The sequence below is a fragment of the Rhamphochromis sp. 'chilingali' genome (assembly GCF_963969265.1).
Source record: "Rhamphochromis sp. 'chilingali' genome assembly, chromosome: 7".
Lineage (NCBI taxonomy): Eukaryota > Metazoa > Chordata > Actinopteri > Cichliformes > Cichlidae > Rhamphochromis > Rhamphochromis sp. 'chilingali'.
The window spans coordinates 13,653,048-13,677,050 of record NC_137934.1 but is presented as its reverse complement, the minus strand read 5'-3'; the positions used below and the strand labels follow the sequence as shown (position 1 = coordinate 13,677,050).

Below are 24,003 nucleotides of genomic sequence, written 5' to 3'. Positions count from 1 at the left end.
GCTGAGAGACTGGTTGGCAACCGCCTGCCCACCTCCAGTCGCTAGGCAAAAATGTGCAAAAAAAGAAGATCCCAAAAACCAAAACTAAAAACCTCCTTGTGATTGCTTTGGTTGCTATCAAATTGCTGTTGTCACGTCAGTCATACTTGGTGTGCAAGAAACTGACTTGTCTGCAAACACTTGCAAACTACTAGCAGAACAGCAGTGAAGCTGGAAAATGTGCAGCACATAGGGTTAAAGCAAGCTGTGCCTTTAAAAGCAGACGTTCTCCATTTCTATCTTGCTTCGCAGTCTTTCAAGTTTCACTACCACTTGGCAAATTGTTGGCAAGTATTTGCAGATAAATTAGCGTCTTCCACTCAAACTGAACAACTATAGCAGTGCGCTAGTAAACAAAGCAATCTCAAAGACGGTTTTCCCCTTGCAATCAGCAGTTGCCAAATGATCACCTTTAGGTCTTTATGGCTGAAGCCTAAGCAAGGCCCTTAACTCTAAATTGCTCATGGAACAATTAACTGATAGCAGCGCATAAAAGCTGAATAAGTGATCTAATGTCCATCTCAGACTATGACATATGAGGCCTAGGCTATTTCTTGGAATCCGTGCCATTGTAGACCAGTGGGTTGGTTCATATTTTTTCCTTCAAGTTTCCCTGAAGTCCTTTAAATTAATATGATAGAGCTTAACAATCTTACACCTTTTCGTAAACCATTTAATTTCACAACATCAATATCGTTCAATGTTTCCATAAAAAAATAGTTTCCAACCTGACTGGGACAACAGCGGAGGGAGGTCACAAATTTAGCGACAAATCAGGTCGTCCATAAATCTTAGCAGATCGTGTAGCATTCGAATACCAAAAAGATACTCAAAAAGTCACGTACAGGGCAAAAATGTTAAGTGGAATTTACAAAGTTCAGCTCATAGCCACAAAAGGCATTGAAAGGTGAAATTTAAGTGCTTTGGTAGTATGATGGGAGCTGACAAGATGCAATATTAGCAAAATATGATAGGAAACATAGACCGTAATAGATGCTTTAATGCATATTTTACCCCAAGTGGTGATTTCTACTTGTCGTCTGTTTTATTTGAATCTTGCAGAGACTAAATGGGTTTTCAAGAGGCCAAAGCTGCGATGTTCAGGTCACTGAGGGATGTTTGGTCAGCAGACTCACAGAACAGAGGTCAAGGGAAGGTACAGTACTGGACTGAAATGAGTGTATGAGCATGTGCATCTACAGAAAATACCAATGCAAGCATGTTAGAGTCTCATAACTAGGTCAGGAAGAGATGCGTGTTAATCACAAGGTTCATGTTAAATAGAAGACGGTTGTTTCGAAGCTTGTTTTGATGCAATGAGAAGCTCGGGGTGTTTCGGTCAAAAGGCTAAAGGGCGGAGGTCAGGGGTCACAATCTGAAAATTTAGTGCTTCTGAGGTTCTTTCAGAGGCAACCACCTTTGTGTGGTGGACAGATTTGTTTTAAAAACACACACACAAGAAGGGAATCTCAAACAGGGTTTTGTTCTACGCGCTAAAAAACAGTAATAGTCCTCTGGTGTTCATATAGTTTAGCACTCATGCTCGCACTAGACGTTTCTGTGTTCATATGTAACACGAACATGACGAAACATGACGCCCTGGAGAGGTTCGGCCCACGGGAGCACTGGCTAGCCTACCCTTCTGAAGGCATCATGCAGATACATCTTTAACTGCTTCAAGAAAAACGGTAACATACTACGTCCTAACATAGCAGGCAACAATGTCACGCACAAATTACTACATATGGAACAGTTGGTAAACAAATGTTGCCCTTTAAAAAACACACGTGCATATAAATTACAACGGGGATGTGGGATGTATGTGTGCTGCGCAGATGACATCAAAGAAAATACCCCACTGTGATTCTTCCACTACTGGGAGAGCTTTTATGTTGAGAGGAGATGAGGAGGTCACTTCAGTGGCAGAAGGTGTAAAACAAAAAAAGTGACTAATTAAAGAACTGTTGGCTTGCTGCCATGGTGCAGAGCATGCAGATAGTAAATATGCTTTGAGGAGGGAGACCGAAAGATTTTCCACTATAATGTGACGCTGACACGAAGAGAAAGCCCCAGGAGAGGTTAGGCAACTCAATTTTCACACCCTCAATAGACATGCAAGCAGGTACAGCATTTTCTATCACTTTTTCATGTATTAGGTTAATTATTCAAGAGGAAGAAATTGCATATTTAGTTGAAAGTAGGCCAAACTTCATCATTAATGGGATATTTACAGCAGTGCTGATGGAATCTGCTACACAGACGTGATTGTACGAGAAAGGCCTCGGATCTTTCATTGGAAGGAGCAAAGCCACTCACGGACACTTACCCTACCGTACAGCTGAAGTAAAACAACATGCAAAGATGGAAGTCACTACAAAACATATGGCCTGCCGCCTGAAAAAAAATAAGGCAATAGCGCTCCCTACAGGTCACTACAAAGAGTGTTTCTTTAACCAGTTGTTACATTTTTAAAGACTGAAAGGGCAATATGGTACAGGTGTGCTGATTTACTGTAAATATGACTCTAAACACAATGATCTAGTAATTACACCGCTATACTTTAACTCAACACAATGACAAGGAATGTCCCGTGAGCAAAATAAATCTCAATGCAGCTAAATCTTGCCAATCAAAACAGTTAAAAGTTTATAGATAATTTGTTTATATACTCACTGACCACTTTATTTAGTTCAGCTACTTATTAGCACAAATATCTCATCAGCCAATCATATGACAGCAACTCAATGTATTTAAGCATCTAGACATGGTTAAAATGGCCTGCTGAAGTCCAAACTGAGCATCAGAATGGGGAAGAAACGTGATTTAATTGACTTTGACTGTTGGTGCCAGACAGGCTGGTCTGAGTATCATTGAAACTGCTCATCTACAGGGATTTTCCCACATAGCCATCTCATCTCGGGTGCACAGGGAATAGTGTGCAAAAGGAAAAACATCCAGAGAGCAGCAGAAACACCTTGTTGATACCAGACATCAGAGCAGAATGACCAAACATCTTTGAGCTGATAAACCTTTGCAGCAGGTGGGCTACAGCAGCACGAAGACCACACAGCTAAGAACGGGTAACCGAGGCTAAAATTTGCAATGAAATTTGGACAATAGAAGACTGGAAGAACGTTGCCTGGTCTGATGAGTCTTGATTGCTGTTGGCACATTCTGATGGTAGGGTCAGAATATGGTGTAAGCAATGTGAAAACATGGATCCATCCTGCCTTGTATCAACGGTTAAGGCTTGTGGGGGATATTTTTCTTTTTGGCCCGCTTTCGATCGTAACTAAACATTGTAGAAACACAGCAGCTTAACTGATGAACCTAGCTTGTGTTAATGTGCCATAAAGCTCAAATCATGTCAAACTGCAGTACCTGTGTGATGCCATAATGTCAACATGGACTGTTAGGAATATTTCCAGCATCTTGTTGAATCTGTAGAGAACTAAGGCAGCTCTGAAGGCAAACATTGGTCCAAACTGGTACTAGCGAAGTGTATCTAAAAAAGTGGCCAGTGAGTGTAAAGTCCCTTCACTGACTGCTTTCAAAACAAAAGGTTTAATAAAAAAAAAAAAAAATACAATCTTATGACAGCATTAGAGACTTAAGAGTTAGAAGTTGTTTTGCACTTGGAGATAAGTTATGTCAAGTGAAAAGTGAAGTTGATCAGTTCTTTATTTTGTTACTTCAACAGAAAAAAGAAAGAAAAATGTGCAACTTTTAAACAGTGTTGCGCAAACGTTTTCGAAACGATCTTGTATGTGGGAGGAAAGGAAACCGCACAGTGTGATCTGAAGTTGTTTAAAAGGTGAACGCAAATAGAAATGTAGTGCGTGAATACGTTGTAAAAACTATGATCGCATGGGCTAAGGATTCGTTCTGAGAGCCGGTGTTTCCTTATGTTAAAAAAGGCTTATTTTGTTGTTGTGTTTTTTTTGTTTTTGTTTTTTTTACAGCCTTAAAGAGTTTGGAAAAAACATTCAACAACTCAGTGACTGTATTCTTCTACAGCACCTCTAACATAGCTGTACAACAATAGTGCAAAATGACTCCTTTTTTTGGTAGCTACTCTAAAAAGTTCCCCTTTTTATTCAAAAACAAGTGGAAATATTCATGAACTAGTTCAGTGTTATACTAAAGCCACCAACGATTTTTAAACCTTACCCCAAATAGAGGCTAAGCTGAAGAGAAGACAGAATGTCACACCTAGCCAGTGTGAAACAGCAAACGCTCTATTATCTTGTTTGAAAGTGATAAAATGGTGAGCAAACAGAAATCCAATCCATCTACACCTAATGTTTAAATAACAAGGTCTGTTTCAAGGGAACAAGAAAAACCACATAGCAGTGCAACTGCTGTGGACACACTGAAAAAGCTACGTCTGCACTTCAAGAGGCTACAAAACACTTAATCAACCACAAACATTGTCAACAAGATCATTTATTTTAAGAAATTATATTAGTATTCAAATACTCATTAAATTAATCCCTTTCAAAACTGCTTCTGTCTCTAAACAAATATATACAAAACATCACAGTGAATTTGGTACATTTGGTTATAAAATCTTCAAATCTAATTAAAAAAATAATAATAATAATAATAATAATTCACATTTTTAACAACAAACATGGAACAAACAAACAAGCAGATCTAAAAATGGTTATTTAAGGCAGGGTACAGGTTATCAAAAAATTAGCCGCCCCTCCCCCAAAAATCTGATCTACTACGTCCTTTTTGGTCACCATTGCCATTATGCAACACTATCACAACCAAGTCCCAAGAGAATCTAAAGATAGAAAGTGTGATTGAGAGCAAATCATTAAAGCCTTTTGATCAGTGCAGTCTACTCGTAAACCAGCTTTAGCATCTATTTAATAGCATCCAAACAGAAGGAGAAGTGCAATAGGGACCAAGTTTCCTTTCCCACATTGCTTCCTGCTCTGATTGAAGCATCATCACAGCAGCTCCTTCTTCCTGCTAATGTCTTCTTTAGTGAGATTGTTGCTGTGGTGGACAGATAAAAGGCTTCTGGGTAAGAGGTGTACAATGGCCTTTCTGAGCACAAAAAGTGCAACAACTGTAAAGTCTCATCAAGATAGGAACATCAGCACAGGTGAGAACACATGGGTAGACAAGAGTGAACGCAAAGGTGGGCAGCACCTTAAAGGTCAGTCCTGCCTCTGCGGTATGCAGCCTTCCATCTCCAACACTTCAGGCCAGCCTTCAAATTTGTTTGTTTCTGCGCTGTTCTTTATATGCTGAGAAAACAAAAATAAGACACATGTTAAAGGTTAAAGTCATAAAAGTCTCTCTTGTTAACAGCTAATGACATAAAAATAGTAAAATGTTATGATAAGAACAGACAAGGACCAGCAACCAACAAAACTGGTTTGTGGTTAAAGATGACAAACAGGCTGTAGAGTGAATATCTGACTACAAAATATGAATCCCTGAATGACTGATTGTGTGCACTAGGCATTCTTAGTAATAAAAAGCCTACTGATGTTCTTTTAGCAGTGATTCCACAAGTAAAATTAACTTAGCTGCAAATTACGACCGAGCATAAAAACATATTAGTGTGACTCACACAGTTTGCACTGCTGTAACGTTACAGCAGGGTTTCATTTGGTTGTGTCAGCAAGGAACATTTCAGAAGGTTGTATACAACAGATTCCTCAAGTGGAAACTCAACTTCACGGAGCATACCATAAGTGATTTTAAATGAAGATTCTGAACAAAACATGCTGCAGAACTATGTTAACTGAACCAGGAAAAGAACCTCTGGGGATTTAAAGATTTACCATCTTACTTGTACTAAATGTTGATGTATACATAAAATAGGGCAACTACTCTTGTGCCACCATCCACACGAGTTTTAGACTTTGCAGAGCCCTCCAGTGGGCTTGAGTGAACCCTTAGGCAGATAAGTTCTAGTCTGCAGTTCACGTGTTTCACAAAGCTGTTCCCGACTCTACAGGTCTACTTAACAATGTAAGTTGACCTGTAGATCCGGTGCGCACGCACAAATGTCCACCAAGATCAAAGAAAACAACCACAGGATGTAATCTCCCAAGAGATTTTGACATTTCAGCAGAATCATTTTCTCAAGATTATTTCTATTAGGCTACTAAGACAAAGTGTCAAGCTGTTTCATCCTCATATTTTGCTCTATGGCTCTGTGGTGTATGGATTTTTCATCTGATGTGCGAATGATCCCTGGTTCAAGGCTGAGAGGGGACACGATCTAAGCCCCATGTGTCACAAGCCCCGAGTTCCCGTTCCAAGACTGGATAAACAGAGTTTGTTTCCAAAAGTGTCTTTGTCATAGACAGATAAAGTTTGTTGTTACTAAGTAACGCGTTACTGTAATTAAATTACTTTTCCACTGAAAGAGTAACTAATTACTAATAACTAATTACATTTTTAGGTATTTTAATTACAGTTACTTACAATGTACTTGTGTTAAATAATTAAACTCGCTGAATATCATTATTTAATTTCAATAATTTATCTTCTAAACGTAGAAGTAAACTCTGCCGGTTTAACATCGCTGTAGTGCAGCTGCACGTCATTTCGCGCCAGTTTGCTGCATAGTCGTATTCTAAAGCAGAAGATGTCGGACTCGGCTGAAGCCTGTGGCTGTTTTATGAAATGGACATATTCCCGTCTCTTCACTTTTCTGAAACAAGCAGACATGAATATTACAGTAATATGTAAGCTATGTCCTGGAGAGAAACAACTATCGGCTGCTGTTAATAGCACGAGTAATCTACTGAAGCGCCAGACACGAGACCATAGCCCAGGGGTCAGCAACCTTTAACACCTAAAGAGCCATTTGGACCTGTTTTCCACGCAAAAGAAAACACTGGGAGCCGCAAATACTTTTTGACATCAAAATGAGAATAACACTATTGTTTTTTTACCTTTATGCTTTGTTTGAACAACTAAAGTGTGTTGCTTATGAAATCCATGAAGTGCTACAGAGAAAATTACATTTTATTTATGTAATTAACACATTTTGAACTCTTTAAGAAATAGAACAAAAGGAAAGCTGAACTGAAAAGATCCATGTAGCAAACAAAAACTGTTATATCACCTTTGGGCTTTTGGAGCCTTGACCTGACTTTAAAAAAAAAAAAAAAAAAAAAAAGCACTATGCTGCTAAAAAAAGAAAAAATAGATATTTGCAAAATTCTGCCTAAATATGTATTTTACCTGGTTAATGCGTGCGGCGGGGCGTGGTCTGCAGCGCCGCTGCAGGGGGGGCCGGACGCACCTGAGCAGCACCCGCAATCACGCCTCGCGGCCTTAACGTCTGTGCTATCTATGCTGTTGTTGGTATGTGTCGGGCTATGAGCTGAAAAGCTACAGCTGGCTGTATGCGTACAGCAACCGTGTGTAAAAAGTGGTCAATAAAGAGATGCTAAAAAGCAGCGAGTCTGCCGTGGTATGTTTACAATGGGACTCTGCTCCCGAACCTCTGTGCACAGCGTCTGCAAATCGGGGCTGTACGAAGTCACTTTCATCTTTACGCAGGACTGTAAGCTGTCATCTGTGAGGCGTGAGTGGTGTTTGTTTTTAACATAGTTCACGGTGGAGAACAGCTGCTGACATAATGTGGATCCATAATTGGCCTACCTGGGGTTGAAAGTCTCGATAAATGCATGGCGTTTCGGCGGGTACACCGGCTTCCGCGAGTGTGACGCTTATTTTGATTGATGAAAAAAATAATAGAATATAATTTTATTTTTATATTTCAAGATCACAATAATCTTCCAATTTAGAACTACAAGGTAAAAAAGAACTAACATAAATAAAATACACTTCAGCTAAATACTTCTAATTTATTTTCCCAAACCACGCGGAGCAGCACTATACGGACTAAAGAGACGCATGTGGCTCCGGAGCCGCAGGTTGCCGACCCCTGGCATAGATGAGTCATTGTTCATCATCCATGGATAACACCGCGGCAACTCCTGCTCAGCAGGCAAAACTTGATTTTACTTCAGCAGCACAGAAAGCGTCTGAAGGTGAGCTTAAAAAAATGATTGCAGGCTACATTGTGGAAGAGATGCGACCGCTGCGTACTGAGTCGCCGTCTTTAAAAAAAAAAAATTTATTATTTAAAGAGTTTAATCTCTATTGTTTGCCCACTCAAGGTTTATAGGGATTGTAAGAAGTATTTAGTTAAATTACTTATTTAGTAATTAAGTTACTTTTCTGACACAGTAATTAGATGAGTATTTTAAATACAATATTGACTAAGTAATTAGTAATTAATTACTTTTTTAAAGTAACTTACGCAACACTGGTGGTGATACACTAGCAAACAAAGGAGCTGCTGAAAGTACCTTCTCATTTTGTTCTTTGTCTAATGTGCTGTAGCTTTGCTGGCAGTTTACATTTAAAGAGTATAAAGAGTAGGGCTGCAATAATTGATCTTTTATTAATCAGGAATTCTACTGATTATTCCATTGATTAGTTGAGTAGTAGGATAAGAAGTACTTTTGTCTTAATAATGAGCAATTCTAAATATTCAAAAGAGAAAAACAGATGTTTTAAAATAAACTGCTCACACAAACACAAATCCATTTCCTAATGAGGGCTTGGGTCAGCATTCATTCAGTTTAAACATCACTCTTGTGGCTAGCTTAGCGTTAGTATGCTATCTGTACAGGTGCGCACAAAGAGTTGAAGTGCTCACAGCATAATCCAGTTGTTTTTTTTGTCCTGGATGTAGTTTGCACTTCACCGTTGTGCTCTCACCCTTTTTAAATAAAAGTAATACTTATATCCACGCTGTAGACTGCGTCACTATGTTCCCTCTCTGACTCACAAACTGAAATTAGCGGACAATTTTAGATATCTGGATCTCGATTTCCATTCCTACATACAATCTAAACTAAGGCATAAAACAAAATTGTTACTTCTTGTTGTGCTTTCTGACACTAGTGTGAGGGGGAAAAGGGTTCTGATGTTGGAGCTCCTGAATGAATGTGTTTTTGTGTGTCTGTATGCTTAAGTGTGCTAGTGAAGGAGTGGGTGTAAGCCTTTAAAGCCTTTATGGAGAAAAGCAAGTGTATCAGCATTCTTTGTGGTTTGCCTTGTGGTTTGATCTGAATGTTTGAAGAAAACACACATTAAGATGGTGTAGATGGTAATAAGGTCACTAATAATCTAGTTTCCAGCTTTTGTTAACTATGGGATTTTGTGCATCATCTTACCTGCTCAAATGGACTCTTGGTCTTGATGCCTTTCCCTCCCACAAAGATCCAGTTATCTCGAAAGCCCAGATTATTAATAGCTGAGCTGCCAAGATCAGCAATTAACTTCCTGGCTTCATCATTGAGTCTATATAACAAAGAAGACATATTATTTCATGACCATCCCCGCAACTAGAAACAGCAAACATATTTATTGATCATGCGAGCTGAAATGCTCTTGGACATATTCCCGTCTCTTCACTTTTCTGAAACAAGCAGACATGAATATTACAGTAATATGTAAGCTATGTCCTGGAGAGAAACAACTATCGGCTGCTGTTAATAGCACGAGTAATCTACTGAAGCACCAGACACGAGACCATAGCCCAGGGGTCAGCAACCTTTAACACCTAAAGAGCCATTTGGACCTGGTTTCCACGCAAAAGAAAACACTGGGAGCCGCAAATACTTTTTGACATCAAAATGAGAATAACACTATTGTTTTTTTACCTTTATGCTTTGTTTGAACAACTAAAGTGTGTTGCTTATGAAATCCATGAAGTGCTACAGAGAAAATTACATTTTATTTATGTAATTAACACATTTTGAACTCTTTAAGAAATAGAACAAAAGGAAAGCTGAACTAAAAAGATCCATGTAGCAAACAAAAACTGTTATATCACCTTTGGGCTTTTGGAGCCTTGACCTGACTTTAAAAAAAAAAAAAAAAAAAAAGCACTATGCTGCTAAAAAAAGAAAAAATAGATATTTGCAAAATTCTGCCTAAATATGTATTTTACCTGGTTAATGCATGCGGCGGGGCGTGGTCTGCAGCGCCGCTGCAGGGGGGGCCGGACGCACCTGAGCAGCACCCGCAATCACGCCTCGCGGCCTTAACGTCTGTGCTATCTATGCTGTTGTTGGTATGTGTCGGGCTATGAGCTGAAAAGCTCAATTAGTTTCACGTGGTTTCAGGTCTTTTATAATTAAACAGTGTTCATTTTAGAAATGATGTTCCCATTTAGGACAAAATAGACAATAAAACAGAGGATGCTTTAGGGCATGACTGCCATTCAAGCAGACTATCAAACTACCAAAATGTCAAACTCGAGACTTCAAAACAGAAAAGGGCCTAGAAAGGGTCTTTACAAGGGCCTCAGTTATATAAGCTGAGAGACTGGTTGGCAACCGCCTGCCCACCTCCAGTCGCTAGGCAAAAATGTGCAAAAAAAGAAGATCCCAAAAACTAAAACTAAAAACCTCCTTGTGATTGCTTTGGTTGCTATCAAATTGCTGTTGTCACGTCAGTCATACTTGGTGTGGAAGAAACTGACTTGTCTGCAAACACTTGCAAACTACTAGCAGAACAGCAGTGAAGCTGGAAAATGTGCAGCACATAGGGTTAAAGCAAGCTGTGCCTTTAAAAGCAGACGTTCTCCATTTCTATCTTGCTTCGCAGTCTTTCAAGTTTCACTACCACTTGGCAAATTGTTGGCAAGTATTTGCAGATAAATTAGCGTCTTCCACTCAAACTGTGAACAACTATAGCAGTGCGCTAGCAAACAAAGCAATCTCAAAGACGGTTTTCCCCTTGCAATCAGCAGTTGCCAAATGATCACCTTTAGGTCTTTATGGCTGAAGCCTAAGCAAGGCCCTTAACTCTAAATTGCTCATGGAACAATTAACTGATAGCACCGCATAAAAGCTGAATAAGTGATTTAATGTCCATCTCAGACTATGACATATGAGGCCTAGGCTATTTCTTGGAATCCGTGCCATTGTAGACCAGTGGGTTGGTTCATATTTTTTCCTTCAAGTTTCCCTGAAGTCCTTTAAATTAATATGATAGAGCTTAACAATCTTACACCTTTTCGGAAACTATTTAATTTCACAACATCAATATCGTTCAATGTTTCCATAAAAAAATAGTTTCCAACCTGACTGGGACAACAGCGGAGGGAGGTCACAAATTTAGCGACAAATAAGGTCGTCCATAAATCTTAGCAGATCATGTAGCATTCGAATACCAAAAAGATACTCAAAAAGTCACGTACAGGGCAAAAATGTTAAGTGGAATTTACAAAGTTCAGCTCATAGCCACAAAAAGCATTGAAAGGTGAAATTTAAGTGCTTTGGTAGTATGATGGGAGCTGACAAGATGCAATATTAGCAAAATATGATAGGAAACATAGACCGTAATAGATGCTTTAATGCATATTTTACCCCAAGTGGTGATTTCTACTTGTCGTCTGTTTTATTTGAATCTTGCAGAGACTAAATGGGTTTTCAAGAGGCCAAAGCTGCGATGTTCAGGTCACTGAGGGATGTTTGGTCAGCAGACTCACAGAACAGAGGTCAAGGGAAGGTACAGTACTGGACTGAAATGAGTGTATGAGCATGTGCATCTACAGAAAATACCAATGCAAGCATGTTAGAGTCTCATAACTAGGTCAGGAAGAGATGCGTGTTAATCACAAGGTTCATGTTAAATAGAAGACGGTTGTTTCGAAGCTTGTTTTGATGCAATGAGAAGCTCGGGGTGTTTCGGTCAAAAGGCTAAAGGGCGGAGGTCAGGGGTCACAATCTGAAAATTTAGTGCTTCTGAGGTTCTTTCAGAGGCAACCACCTTTGTGTGGTGGACAGATTTGTTTTAAAAACACACACACAAGAAGGGAATCTCAAACAGGGTTTTGTTCTACGCGCTAAAAAACAGTAATAGTCCTCTTGTGTTCATATAGTTTAGCACTCATGCTCGCACTAGACGTTTCTGTGTTCATATGTAACACGAACATGACGAAACATGACGCCCTGGAGAGGTTCGGCCCACGGGAGCACTGGCTAGCCTACCCTTCTGAAGGCATCATGCAGATACATCTTTAACTGCTTCAAGAAAAACGGTAACATACTACGTCCTAACATAGCAGGCAACAATGTCACGCACAAATTACTACATATGGAACAGTTGGTAAACAAATGTTGCCCTTTAAAAAACACACGTGCATATAAATTACAACGGGGATGTGGGATGTATGTGTGCTGCGCAGATGACATCAAAGAAAATACCCCACTGTGATTCTTCCACTACTGGGAGAGCTTTTATGTTGAGAGGAGATGAGGAGGTCACTTCAGTGGCAGAAGGTGTAAAACAAAAAAAGTGACTAATTAAAGAACTGTTGGCTTGCTGCCATGGTGCAGAGCATGCAGATAGTAAATATGCTTTGAGGAGGGAGACCGAAAGATTTTCCACTATAATGTGACGCTGACACGAAGAGAAAGCCCCAGGAGAGGTTAGGCAACTCAATTTTCACACCCTCAATAGACATGCAAGCAGGTACAGCATTTTCTATCACTTTTTCATGTATTAGGTTAATTATTCAAGAGGAAGAAATTGCATATTTAGTTGAAAGTAGGCCAAACTTCATCATTAATGGGATATTTACAGCAGTGCTGATGGAATCTGCTACACAGACGTGATTGTACGAGAAAGGCCTCGGATCTTTCATTGGAAGGAGCAAAGCCACTCACGGACACTTACCCTACCGTACAGCTGAAGTAAAACAACATGCAAAGATGGAAGTCACTACAAAACATATGGCCTGCCGCCTGAAAAAAAAATAAGGCAATAGCGCTCCCTACAGGTCACTACAAAGAGTGTTTCTTTAACCAGTTGTTACATTTTTAAAGACTGAAAGGGCAATATGGTATAGGTGTGCTGATTTACTGTAAATATGACTCTAAACACAATGATCTAGTAATTACACCGCTATACTTTAACTCAACACAATGACAAGGAATGTCCCGTGAGCAAAATAAATCTCAATGCAGCTAAATCTTGCCAATCAAAACAGTTAAAAGTTTATAGATAATTTGTTTATATACTCACTGACCACTTTATTTAGTTCAGCTACTTATTAGCACAAATATCTCATCAGCCAATCATATGACAGCAACTCAATGTATTTAAGCATCTAGACATGGTTAAAATGGCCTGCTGAAGTCCAAACTGAGCATCAGAATGGGGAAGAAACGTGATTTAATTGACTTTGACTGTTGGTGCCAGACAGGCTGGTCTGAGTATCATTGAAACTGCTCATCTACAGGGATTTTCCCACATAGCCATCTCATCTCGGGTGCACAGGGAATAGTGTGCAAAAGGAAAAACATCCAGAGAGCAGCAGAAACACCTTGTTGATACCAGACATCAGAGCAGAATGACCAAACATCTTTGAGCTGATAAACCTTTGCAGCAGGTGGGCTACAGCAGCACGAAGACCACACAGCTAAGAACGGGTAACCGAGGCTAAAATTTGCAATGAAATTTGGACAATAGAAGACTGGAAGAACGTTGCCTGGTCTGATGAGTCTTGATTGCTGTTGGCACATTCTGATGGTAGGGTCAGAATATGGTGTAAGCAATGTGAAAACATGGATCCATCCTGCCTTGTATCAACGGTTAAGGCTTGTGGGGGATATTTTTCTTTTTGGCCCGCTTTCGATCGTAACTAAACATTGTAGAAACACAGCAGCTTAACTGATGAACCTAGCTTGTGTTAATGTGCCATAAAGCTCAAATCATGTCAAACTGCAGTACCTGTGTGATGCCATAATGTCAACATGGACTGTTAGGAATATTTCCAGCATCTTGTTGAATCTGTAGAGAACTAAGGCAGCTCTGAAGGCAAACATTGGTCCAAACTGGTACTAGCGAAGTGTATCTAAAAAAGTGGCCAGTGAGTGTAAAGTCCCTTCACTGACTGCTTTCAAAACAAAAGGTTTAATAAAAAAAAAAAAAAATACAATCTTATGACAGCATTAGAGACTTAAGAGTTAGAAGTTGTTTTGCACTTGGAGATAAGTTATGTCAAGTGAAAAGTGAAGTTGATCAGTTCTTTATTTTGTTACTTCAACAGAAAAAAGAAAGAAAAATGTGCAACTTTTAAACAGTGTTGCGCAAACGTTTTCGAAACGATCTTGTATGTGGGAGGAAAGGAAACCGCACAGTGTGATCTGAAGTTGTTTAAAAGGTGAACGCAAATAGAAATGTAGTGCGTGAATACGTTGTAAAAACTATGATCGCATGGGCTAAGGATTCGTTCTGAGAGCCGGTGTTTCCTTATGTTAAAAAAGGCTTATTTTGTTGTTGTGTTTTTTGTTTTTTTTACAGCCTTAAAGAGTTTGGAAAAAACGTTCAACAACTCAGTGACTGTATTCTTCTACAGCACCTCTAACATAGCTGTACAACAATAGTGCAAAATGACTCCTTTTTTTGGTAGCTACTCTAAAAAGTTCCCCTTTTTATTCAAAAACAAGTGGAAATATTCATGAACTAGTTCAGTGTTATACTAAAGCCACCAACGATTTTTAAACCTTACCCCAAATAGAGGCTAAGCTGAAGAGAAGACAGAATGTCACACCTAGCCAGTGTGAAACAGCAAACGCTCTATTATCTTGTTTGAAAGTGATAAAATGGTGAGCAAACAGAAATCCAATCCATCTACACCTAATGTTTAAATAACAAGGTCTGTTTCAAGGGAACAAGAAAAACCACATAGCAGTGCAACTGCTGTGGACACACTGAAAAAGCTACGTCTGCACTTCAAGAGGCTACAAAACACTTAATCAACCACAAACATTGTCAACAAGATCATTTATTTTAAGAAATTATATTAGTATTCAAATACTCATTAAATTAATCCCTTTCAAAACTGCTTCTGTCTCTAAACAAATATATACAAAACATCACAGTGAATTTGGTACATTTGGTTATAAAATCTTCAAATCTAATTAAAAAAATAATAATAATAATAATAATTCACATTTTTAACAACAAACATGGAACAAACAAACAAGCAGATCTAAAAATGGTTATTTAAGGCAGGGTACAGGTTATCAAAAAATTAGCCGCCCCTCCCCCAAAAATCTGATCTACTACGTCCTTTTTGGTCACCATTGCCATTATGCAACACTATCACAACCAAGTCCCAAGAGAATCTAAAGATAGAAAGTGTGATTGAGAGCAAATCATTAAAGCCTTTTGATCAGTGCAGTCTACTCGTAAACCAGCTTTAGCATCTATTTAATAGCATCCAAACAGAAGGAGAAGTGCAATAGGGACCAAGTTTCCTTTCCCACATTGCTTCCTGCTCTGATTGAAGCATCATCACAGCAGCTCCTTCTTCCTGCTAATGTCTTCTTTAGTGAGATTGTTGCTGTGGTGGACAGATAAAAGGCTTCTGGGTAAGAGGTGTACAATGGCCTTTCTGAGCACAAAAAGTGCAACAACTGTAAAGTCTCATCAAGATAGGAACATCAGCACAGGTGAGAACACATGGGTAGACAAGAGTGAACGCAAAGGTGGGCAGCACCTTAAAGGTCAGTCCTGCCTCTGCGGTATGCAGCCTTCCATCTCCAACACTTCAGGCCAGCCTTCAAATTTGTTTGTTTCTGCGCTGTTCTTTATATGCTGAGAAAACAAAAATAAGACACATGTTAAAGGTTAAAGTCATAAAAGTCTCTCTTGTTAACAGCTAATGACATAAAAATAGTAAAATGTTATGATAAGAACAGACAAGGACCAGCAACCAACAAAACTGGTTTGTGGTTAAAGATGACAAACAGGCTGTAGAGTGAATATCTGACTACAAAATATGAATCCCTGAATGACTGATTGTGTGCACTAGGCATTCTTAGTAATAAAAAGCCTACTGATGTTCTTTTAGCAGTGATTCCACAAGTAAAATTAACTTAGCTGCAAATTACGACCGAGCATAAAAACATATTAGTGTGACTCACACAGTTTGCACTGCTGTAACGTTACAGCGGGGTTTCATTTGGTTGTGTCAGCAAGGAACATTTCAGAAGGTTGTATACAACAGATTCCTCAAGTGGAAACTCAACTTCACGGAGCATACCATAAGTGATTTTAAATGAAGATTCTGAACAAAACATGCTGCAGAACTATGTTAACTGAACCAGGAAAAGAACCTCTGGGGATTTAAAGATTTACCATCTTACTTGTACTAAATGTTGATGTATACATAAAATAGGGCAACTACTCTTGTGCCACCATCCACACGAGTTTTAGACTTTGCAGAGCCCTCCAGTGGGCTTGAGTGAACCCTTAGGCAGATAAGTTCTAGTCTGCAGTTCACGTGTTTCACAAAGCTGTTCCCGACTCTACAGGTCTACTTAACAATGTAAGTTGACCTGTAGATCCGGTGCGCACGCACAAATGTCCACCAAGATCAAAGAAAACAACCACAGGATGTAATCTCCCAAGAGATTTTGACATTTCAGCAGAATCATTTTCTCAAGATTATTTCTATTAGGCTACTAAGACAAAGTGTCAAGCTGTTTCATCCTCATATTTTGCTCTATGGCTCTGTGGTGTATGGATTTTTCATCTGATGTGCGAATGATCCCTGGTTCAAGGCTGAGAGGGGACACGATCTAAGCCCCATGTGTCACAAGCCCCGAGTTCCCGTTCCAAGACTGGATAAACAGAGTTTGTTTCCAAAAGTGTCTTTGTCATAGACAGATAAGGTTTGTTGTTACTAAGTAACGCGTTACTGTAATTAAATTACTTTTCCACTGAAAGAGTAACTAATTACTAATAACTAATTACATTTTTAGGTATTTTAATTACAGTTACTTATAATGTACTTGTGTTAAATAATTAAACTCGCTGAATATCATTATTTAATTTCAATAATTTATCTTCTAAACGTAGAAGTAAACTCTGCCGGTTTAACATCGCTGTAGTGCAGCTGCACGTCATTTCGCGCCAGTTTGCTGCATAGTCGTATTCTAAAGCAGAAGATGTCGGACTCGGCTGAAGCCTGTGGCTGTTTTATGAAATGGACATATTCCCGTCTCTTCACTTTTCTGAAACAAGCAGACATGAATATTACAGTAATATGTAAGCTATGTCCTGGAGAGAAACAACTATCGGCTGCTGTTAATAGCACGAGTAATCTACTGAAGCACCAGACACGAGACCATAGCCCAGGGGTCAGCAACCTTTAACACCTAAAGAGCCATTTGGACCTGGTTTCCACTCAAAAGAAAACACTGGGAGCCGCAAATACTTTTTGACATCAAAATGAGAATAACACTATTGTTTTTTTACCTTTATGCTTTGTTTGAACAACTAAAGTGTGTTGCTTATGAAATCCATGAAGTGCTACAGAGAAAATTACATTTTATTTATGTAATTAACACATTTTGAACTCTTTAAGAAATAGAACAAAAGGAAAGCTGAACTAAAAAGATCCATGTAGCAAACAAAAACTGTTATATCACCTTTGGGCTTTTGGAGCCTTGACCTGACTTTTTAAAAAAAAAAAAAAAAAAAAAAAAAAAAAAAAAAAAAAAAAAAGCACTATGCTGCTAAAAAAAGAAAAAATTGATATTTGCAAAATTCTGCCTAAATATGTATTTTACCTGGTTAATGCATGCGGCGGGGCGTGGTCTGCAGCGCCGCTGCAGGGGGGGCCGGACGCACCTGAGCAGCACCCGCAATCACGCCTCGCGGCCTTAACGTCTGTGCTATCTATGCTGTTGTTGGTATGTGTCGGGCTATGAGCTGAAAAGCTACAGCTGGCTGTATGCGTACAGCAACCGTGTGTAAAAAGTGGTCAATAAAGAGATACTAAAAAGCAGCGAGTCTGCCGTGGTATGTTTACAATGGGACTCTGCTCCCGAACCTCTGTGCACAGCGTCTGCAAATCGGGGCTGTACGAAGTCACTTTCATCTTTACGCAGGACTGTAAGCTGTCATCTGTGAGGCGTGAGTGGTGTTTGTTTTTAACATAGTTCACGGTGGAGAACAGCTGCTGACATAATGTGGATCCATAATTGGCCTACCTGGGGTTGAAAGTCTCGATAAATGCATGGCGTTTCGGCGGGTACACCGGCTTCCGCGAGTGTGACGCTTATTTTGATTGATGAAAAAAATAATAGAATATAATTTTATTTTTATATTTCAAGATCACAATAATCTTCCAATTTAGAACTACAAGGTAAAAAAGAACTAACATAAATAAAATACACTTCAGCTAAATACTTCTAATTTATTTTCCCAAACCACGCGGAGCAGCACTATACGGACTAAAGAGACGCATGTGGCTCCGGAGCCGCAGGTTGCCGACCCCTGGCATAGATGAGTCATTGTTCATCATCCATGGATAACACCGCGGCAACTCCTGCTCAGCAGGCAAAACTTGATTTTACTTCAGCAGCACAGAAAGCGTCTGAAGGTGAGCTTAAAAAAAATGATTGCAGGCTACATTGTGGAAGAGATGCGACCGCTGCGTACTGAGTCGCCGTCTTTAAAAAAAAAAAATTTATTATTTAAAGAGTTTAATCTCTATTGTTTGCCCACTCAAGGTTTATAGGGATTGTAAGAAGTATTTAGTTAAATTACTTATTTAGTAATTAAGTTACTTTTCTGACACAGTAATTAGATGAGTATTTTAAATACAATATTGACTAAGTAATTAGTAATTAATTACTTTTTTAAAGTAACTTACGCAACACTGGTGGTGATACACTAGCAAACAAAGGAGCTGCTGAAAGTACCTTCTCATTTTGTTCTTTGTCTAATGTGCTGTAGCTTTGCTGGCAGTTTACATTTAAAGAGTATAAAGAGTAGGGCTGCAATAATTGATCTTTTATTAATCAGGAATTCTACTGATTATTCCATTGATTAGTTGAGTAGTAGGATAAGAAGTACTTTTGTCTTAATAATGAGCAATTCTAAATATTCAAAAGAGAAAAACAGATGTTTTAAAATAAACTGCTCACACAAACACAAATCCATTTCCTAATGAGGGCTTGGGTCAGCATTCATTCAGTTTAAACATCACTCTTGTGGCTAGCTTAGCGTTAGTATGCTATCTGTACAGGTGCGCACAAAGAGTTGAAGTGCTCACAGCATAATCCAGTTGTTTTTTTTGTCCTGGATGTAGTTTGCACTTCACCATTGTGCTCTCACCCTTTTTAAATAAAAGTAATACTTATATCCACGCTGTAGACTGCGTCACTATGTTCCCTCTCTGACTCACAAACGGAAATTAGCGGACAATTTTAGATATCTGGATCTCGATTTCCATTCCTACATACAATCTAAACTAAGGCATAAAACAAAATTGTTACTTCTTGTTGTGCTTTCTGACACTAGTGTGAGGGGAAAAAGGGTTCTGATGTTGGAGCTCCTGAATGAATGTGTTTTTGTGTGTCTGTATGCTTAAGTGTGCTAGTGAAGGAGTGGGTGTAAGCCTTTAAAGCCTTTATGGAGAAAAGCAAGTGTATCAGCATTCTTTGTGGTTTGCCTTGTGGTTTGATCTGAATGTTTGAAGAAAACACACATTAAGATGGTGTAGATGGTAATAAGGTCACTAATAATCTAGTTTCCAGCTTTTGTTAACTATGGGATTTTGTGCATCATCTTACCTGCTCAAATGGACTCTTGGTCTTGATGCCTTTCCCTCCCACAAAGATCCAGTTATCTCGAAAGCCCAGATTATTAATAGCTGAGCTGCCAAGATCAGCAATTAACTTCCTGGCTTCATCATTGAGTCTATATAACAAAGAAGACATATTATTTCATGACCATCCCCGCAACTAGAAACAGCAAACATATTTATTGATCATGCGAGCTGAAATGCTCTTACTTTGTTGCGGAATCATCAAATGAAGCCATCATCACAACGGTCCCATCTTCAATTTCATTCAGGAATTTAATCAAGGGAGCCACGTCTATGCAAAGTGACACACGGTTAACAAACTGTATGAACTGGATTTGTAAATGTCTACAAAAAAAAAAAAAAAAAAAAAAAAAAAGGTTCTCAAGTATACTCACCTCCAGCCCACATATCAAAATATTCTGTTTTGACAACTTCCCCTGTCCTCCCTATGGAAAAACAAACAAACAAAAATACAGTTTTTCAGAATTAGGTTTGTAACTCTTGGAATTAAAAGTGGGGTACTCGAGTGGATAATGTCACCATTAACCAGGGCGATGTTGATTCCTCTTCCCACGTTGTTCTTCACGCCGCTCATTACTCTACAACCAATAATATGAAAGGGGGAGAACATATGGATACATTTAAATATAAAAGCATATAAACTTAAGGAAATGGGTGATTTATAGAAGGATGGCACTTCATAACATGTTTAACATACTATAATGTAGATTTCCAGACAGCCCAGAATAATCAGACAACACTTTCTTTCTTATAACACACTGTCTCACATCCTACTTACACTTTGTCTTCCAGGCAGATTCTGGGCCCGACCACACTGGCTGCACCACTTGCCATCTTGAAGGCAAAATGTCCAGCTGAACATGCCTTGGACAGCCCACATTTATACCTGACAGGCTTCGTTGCTGAGAACACAAAATTTGCCCAAACAGCACAGTATCAGGTCACAGGCAGTCCAATTACATTGTTTAAGGCTTTTCACAAACAGGCACAAATACGGGTGATCAAGGAATTGTACAGCTTGAACTCATCTAAAGGGGTCTATTTGCACACTAATGCAATAGCTAAGCTTAAAACACACAGTTAAACTCAATATCTAGATGTTTTCAAAAGGATTTAGCTACATTACAATCTGAGACAAGCTCCTTATTACCATTTTTGTTCTGTCTGTTACAGAGATAGATAAAAAAAGACAGAGGCATATCAAAACACATGAGTAATAGAGAATAAAAAGAAAAAAGTAAACAATTGAGAACACTTACAAAGGACACCTGCTGGCACAGATCTTGCTGAAAAGCAAAAAAGGAGATGTAGATGTAAGTAGACTTTATAATATCTAATATATTTATTATTAGGAATATAAATAAGATTTTTATTATATTTTTATAAAAGTTTATCCAAGTAGCAACAATTAATACAGATAAGTAATAAGTGTGCAACATTTCTTTATGTCAAGATAAACTAGAGGCATAAAAAAAAAAATTACAACCATCAGTTATAGGAGTGCAGAGGATACTTTCAATGTGGAGGAATAGCAGCTCTACTCTGAGCTCCTCCTGGATGGCCAAACTCGTCACCCCATCTCTAAGGGAGAGGCCAGCCACCCGTCGGAGAAAGCTCATTTCTGCGGCTTGAATTCACAAGCTTGTTCATTTGGTTACTACCCAAAGCTCATGAACTTAAGTGAGGTAAGGACGTAGATCGGCTATTAAATCGAGAGCTTCGCATATACGCTCAGCTCTCTCTTCACCGCAACAGACTGGTACAGCACCAGTCTGTCTATTGATCTCCCGCTCTCCTCTCACTTGTAAACAAGGGCACTCCACCCTTTTCCAGCTCAGGACCATGGCCTCAGATTTTCCACCTAGAAATTCTGTCCATAAAAATCATGAACAGAATCTGTGACTTAGGGCAGCCCTGGCAGCCACCGGGAACAAGTCCAACTTTTTGCTGGCTTAGTGGACCAAGCTCTTGCAGCGGTTGTATACGGATCAAATGGCCCGTAGCAATGGGCCAGACAACCCATGCTCCCAAAGCATCTCTCACAGGATACTCCAAGAAACATGGTCGAATCCCTTCTCCAAGTCAACAAAACATATGTAGACTTGTTGGGCAAACTCCAACGCACACCCTTAAGTAACCTCGAGAGGGTAAAAAGCTGCATTCTTTAAAAATTTCTACACTTTCAAAACATGATAATGAACTCTAAGTTCACAAAAGAAATGAATGTTTCATCTTCTTCTAAAACTGTGCCAGACAGGCAGATAACCCTCCTGGAGGCAGGAAAGAAGAGAAGGCCCTATGAGATAAAATACTGGCTGGCGGCTCACAACTGACTTTAATCGATTAAAATGAATAATTTATTAATAATATATGTAGCAAACAATACATATATATTGCATTACAACCCATTATATCATGAACTGAAACCTGTGACTGACATTTTTTGTCTTTTTCCTGTATATAAATAAAGATTATTTAAAAGCCATAAAGTGATGACGCAATAAATAAAGAAATAAATTAACCAAGATGCAGGACATGCCTGACTTAAAATGTCCCTGCAGACAGAAAGTAAACAAAGTAAATGACTGTCTTGTTTCCTTTACCGATGATTATCTCCCACCTACACTGCTGTTCAATCCAGTTTTACAGGAAAGGTTACTCACAAATCACATCAGCCAGTTTAAAATCCGTATTAATCTCGAATAGCTGAAAAGCCAGGAAGACAGCCAGTAGGAATGCAATAACCAACACTGTCAACTTGATAATTCCTGCGAAGAGAGGGGAAAACGGAGAGGTGCGGTTAATCAGCCATCCGAATCACTGATGCGAAATGGTTTTAGATAGCAAACATGTTTGTTTAAATATTTATAGTAAATATATCTGACTTACCAGTAGCCCTAATCATCTTTGCGACTCTCCAGAATATTTTACAAACAGCCGACAACCTGTAATATCAAATAAAAGTGTAGGTGTCTGTATGTGCACATCGGTGACTGTTTTCTACAGTCAATGGTGTATATCTGCGTGCCTTTATAGGGTGGTCTAAAGGGGGAAGTTAGCTTGTGCTGTGCGTTATTTATAGGAGTGTCTAACGCCGAAACACAGTGACCTTGCTCTTTTTCTAATAACTAGTTATTGCGACCGAATTAACGAACAATGTAACGTATGTAAGCACGTAATGCATTTTTAAAGCTATATTTTGAAAAGCTAACTAGCTTTTAACCCCGTGGATAACTTCTTCGTCTTTGACAGGTTTTACTCACTGACACTGGAATGACTGCATCTCAGCCTCTACAAAAGACAAATACGTAGTTGAGCTTTGAGATAAATGTTCACGACTTTCTCACCTGTTTACGTAGCAAAATACCAGCGGACTCTCCGGTGTGGTTCTTTTAGGACAGGCTGACTAACTTATGATGATGGCGCTGATACGCGTCATGACAGCTGGACTGTGGAGGAGGAGCAAACCGTGAAAAAGAGGCGCCACTCCGCCGGAAAAAGGAAAGACGAACCGGAAATAAAGGGCCTGGACAGTACAAAAAGGAGCAGCTTCCGTAATTAATAAGGTAATTATATATAATAATTACGATATATATATATTTTTTTTTTAATTTATTTAAAAAAAATTAAAAAAAAATTTTTTTAATTTATTTATTTATTTTTTTTACTTTTTACTTTTTAACTTTTTTTTAATGATTCAAATGGGAATATAACCTACTGGATTTGGAAAGAGTAGGGAAATAACTGAACATGGGCTATTTCAAACAACAATATAACAAGCAAAAATATACATGTACCTCAAAAATATCTACAGGAGATGCACAGCATGGGAAAGTCATGTCCTTAAAAAATAGGAAGAAATCCAGGAAAGACCTGACACATGGTCTAAGAGAGGAATCATCAGAAATGTGCAAAAGTACTGTTTGTCTATCATGGTATGCGTTTAGTGCACTGACAGTGTGTTAGCCAATCAGATCATTTCCAATTGCATCATTTCCTATAGCAACTGTTGACGAAATGTGCAAAACATGCTTCACTAAAGCCTCAGTGAAAAAGTCTCAGTGAAAGGGGGGTTCTGAAGAAGCCGATATTAAGGAAGGGAAACGTGGGAAAGTGCTGAGGTGTGCCAAATTACACAAGAACTGGACTGAAAATCAGTGGCAAAAGTTCTTATGGAGTCATGAATCTAGTTTTGAAATTTCTTACTCAAATTGTCCGCAATATGTACAGAGGTAGTCAACAGAATGAATCGTCAGACATCTGTAATA

The 24,003-nt window shown here is 38.9% G+C and overlaps 1 protein-coding gene and 1 long non-coding RNA gene across 3 annotated transcripts; both read right to left on the bottom strand.

The window, feature by feature from the left end:
• Nucleotides 1–4,469: 4,469 nt before the first annotated feature.
• Nucleotides 4,470–9,399, bottom strand: LOC308399202. Its single transcript, XR_013972089.1, has 3 exons — nucleotides 9,270–9,399; nucleotides 5,206–5,303; nucleotides 4,470–5,049 (listed from the first exon to the last, which is right to left on the bottom strand). It is a non-coding gene; the product is annotated as an uncharacterized lncRNA (long non-coding RNA).
• Nucleotides 9,400–14,878: 5,479 nt separating this feature from the next.
• Nucleotides 14,879–23,202, bottom strand: fam3c (FAM3 metabolism regulating signaling molecule C). Of its 2 annotated transcripts, XM_080887744.1 has the most exons (11): nucleotides 23,083–23,202; nucleotides 22,625–22,680; nucleotides 22,399–22,503; nucleotides 20,995–21,021; nucleotides 20,514–20,637; nucleotides 20,255–20,313; nucleotides 20,110–20,160; nucleotides 19,922–20,006; nucleotides 19,701–19,827; nucleotides 15,614–15,711; nucleotides 14,879–15,457 (listed from the first exon to the last, which is right to left on the bottom strand). In XM_080887744.1, exons 2-10 carry the CDS (start codon nucleotides 22,638–22,640, stop codon nucleotides 15,622–15,624), a joined length of 684 nt encoding a protein of 227 aa, XP_080743870.1. In that variant the 5' UTR covers nucleotides 22,641–22,680; nucleotides 23,083–23,202; the 3' UTR covers nucleotides 14,879–15,457; nucleotides 15,614–15,621. The 2 variants fall into 2 exon arrangements, with proteins under 2 accessions (XP_080743870.1, XP_080743869.1); XM_080887743.1 differs by having other exon boundaries at nucleotides 14,879–15,711; nucleotides 23,083–23,198.
• Between the last annotated feature and the right edge of the window lie 801 nt (nucleotides 23,203–24,003).

Bases quoted from the DNA above. Each gene is read 5' to 3' on its own strand.
- fam3c (XM_080887744.1), bottom strand. The intron at 21,022-22,398 runs GTGAGTAACCTT...TTTGCTTTTCAG, and splicing joins TAAACTGGCTGATGTGATTT to CAAGATCTGTGCCAGCAGGT. The intron at 19,828-19,921 runs GTAAGAGCATTT...TTTGTTATATAG, and splicing joins TTTGATGATTCCGCAACAAA to ACTCAATGATGAAGCCAGGA.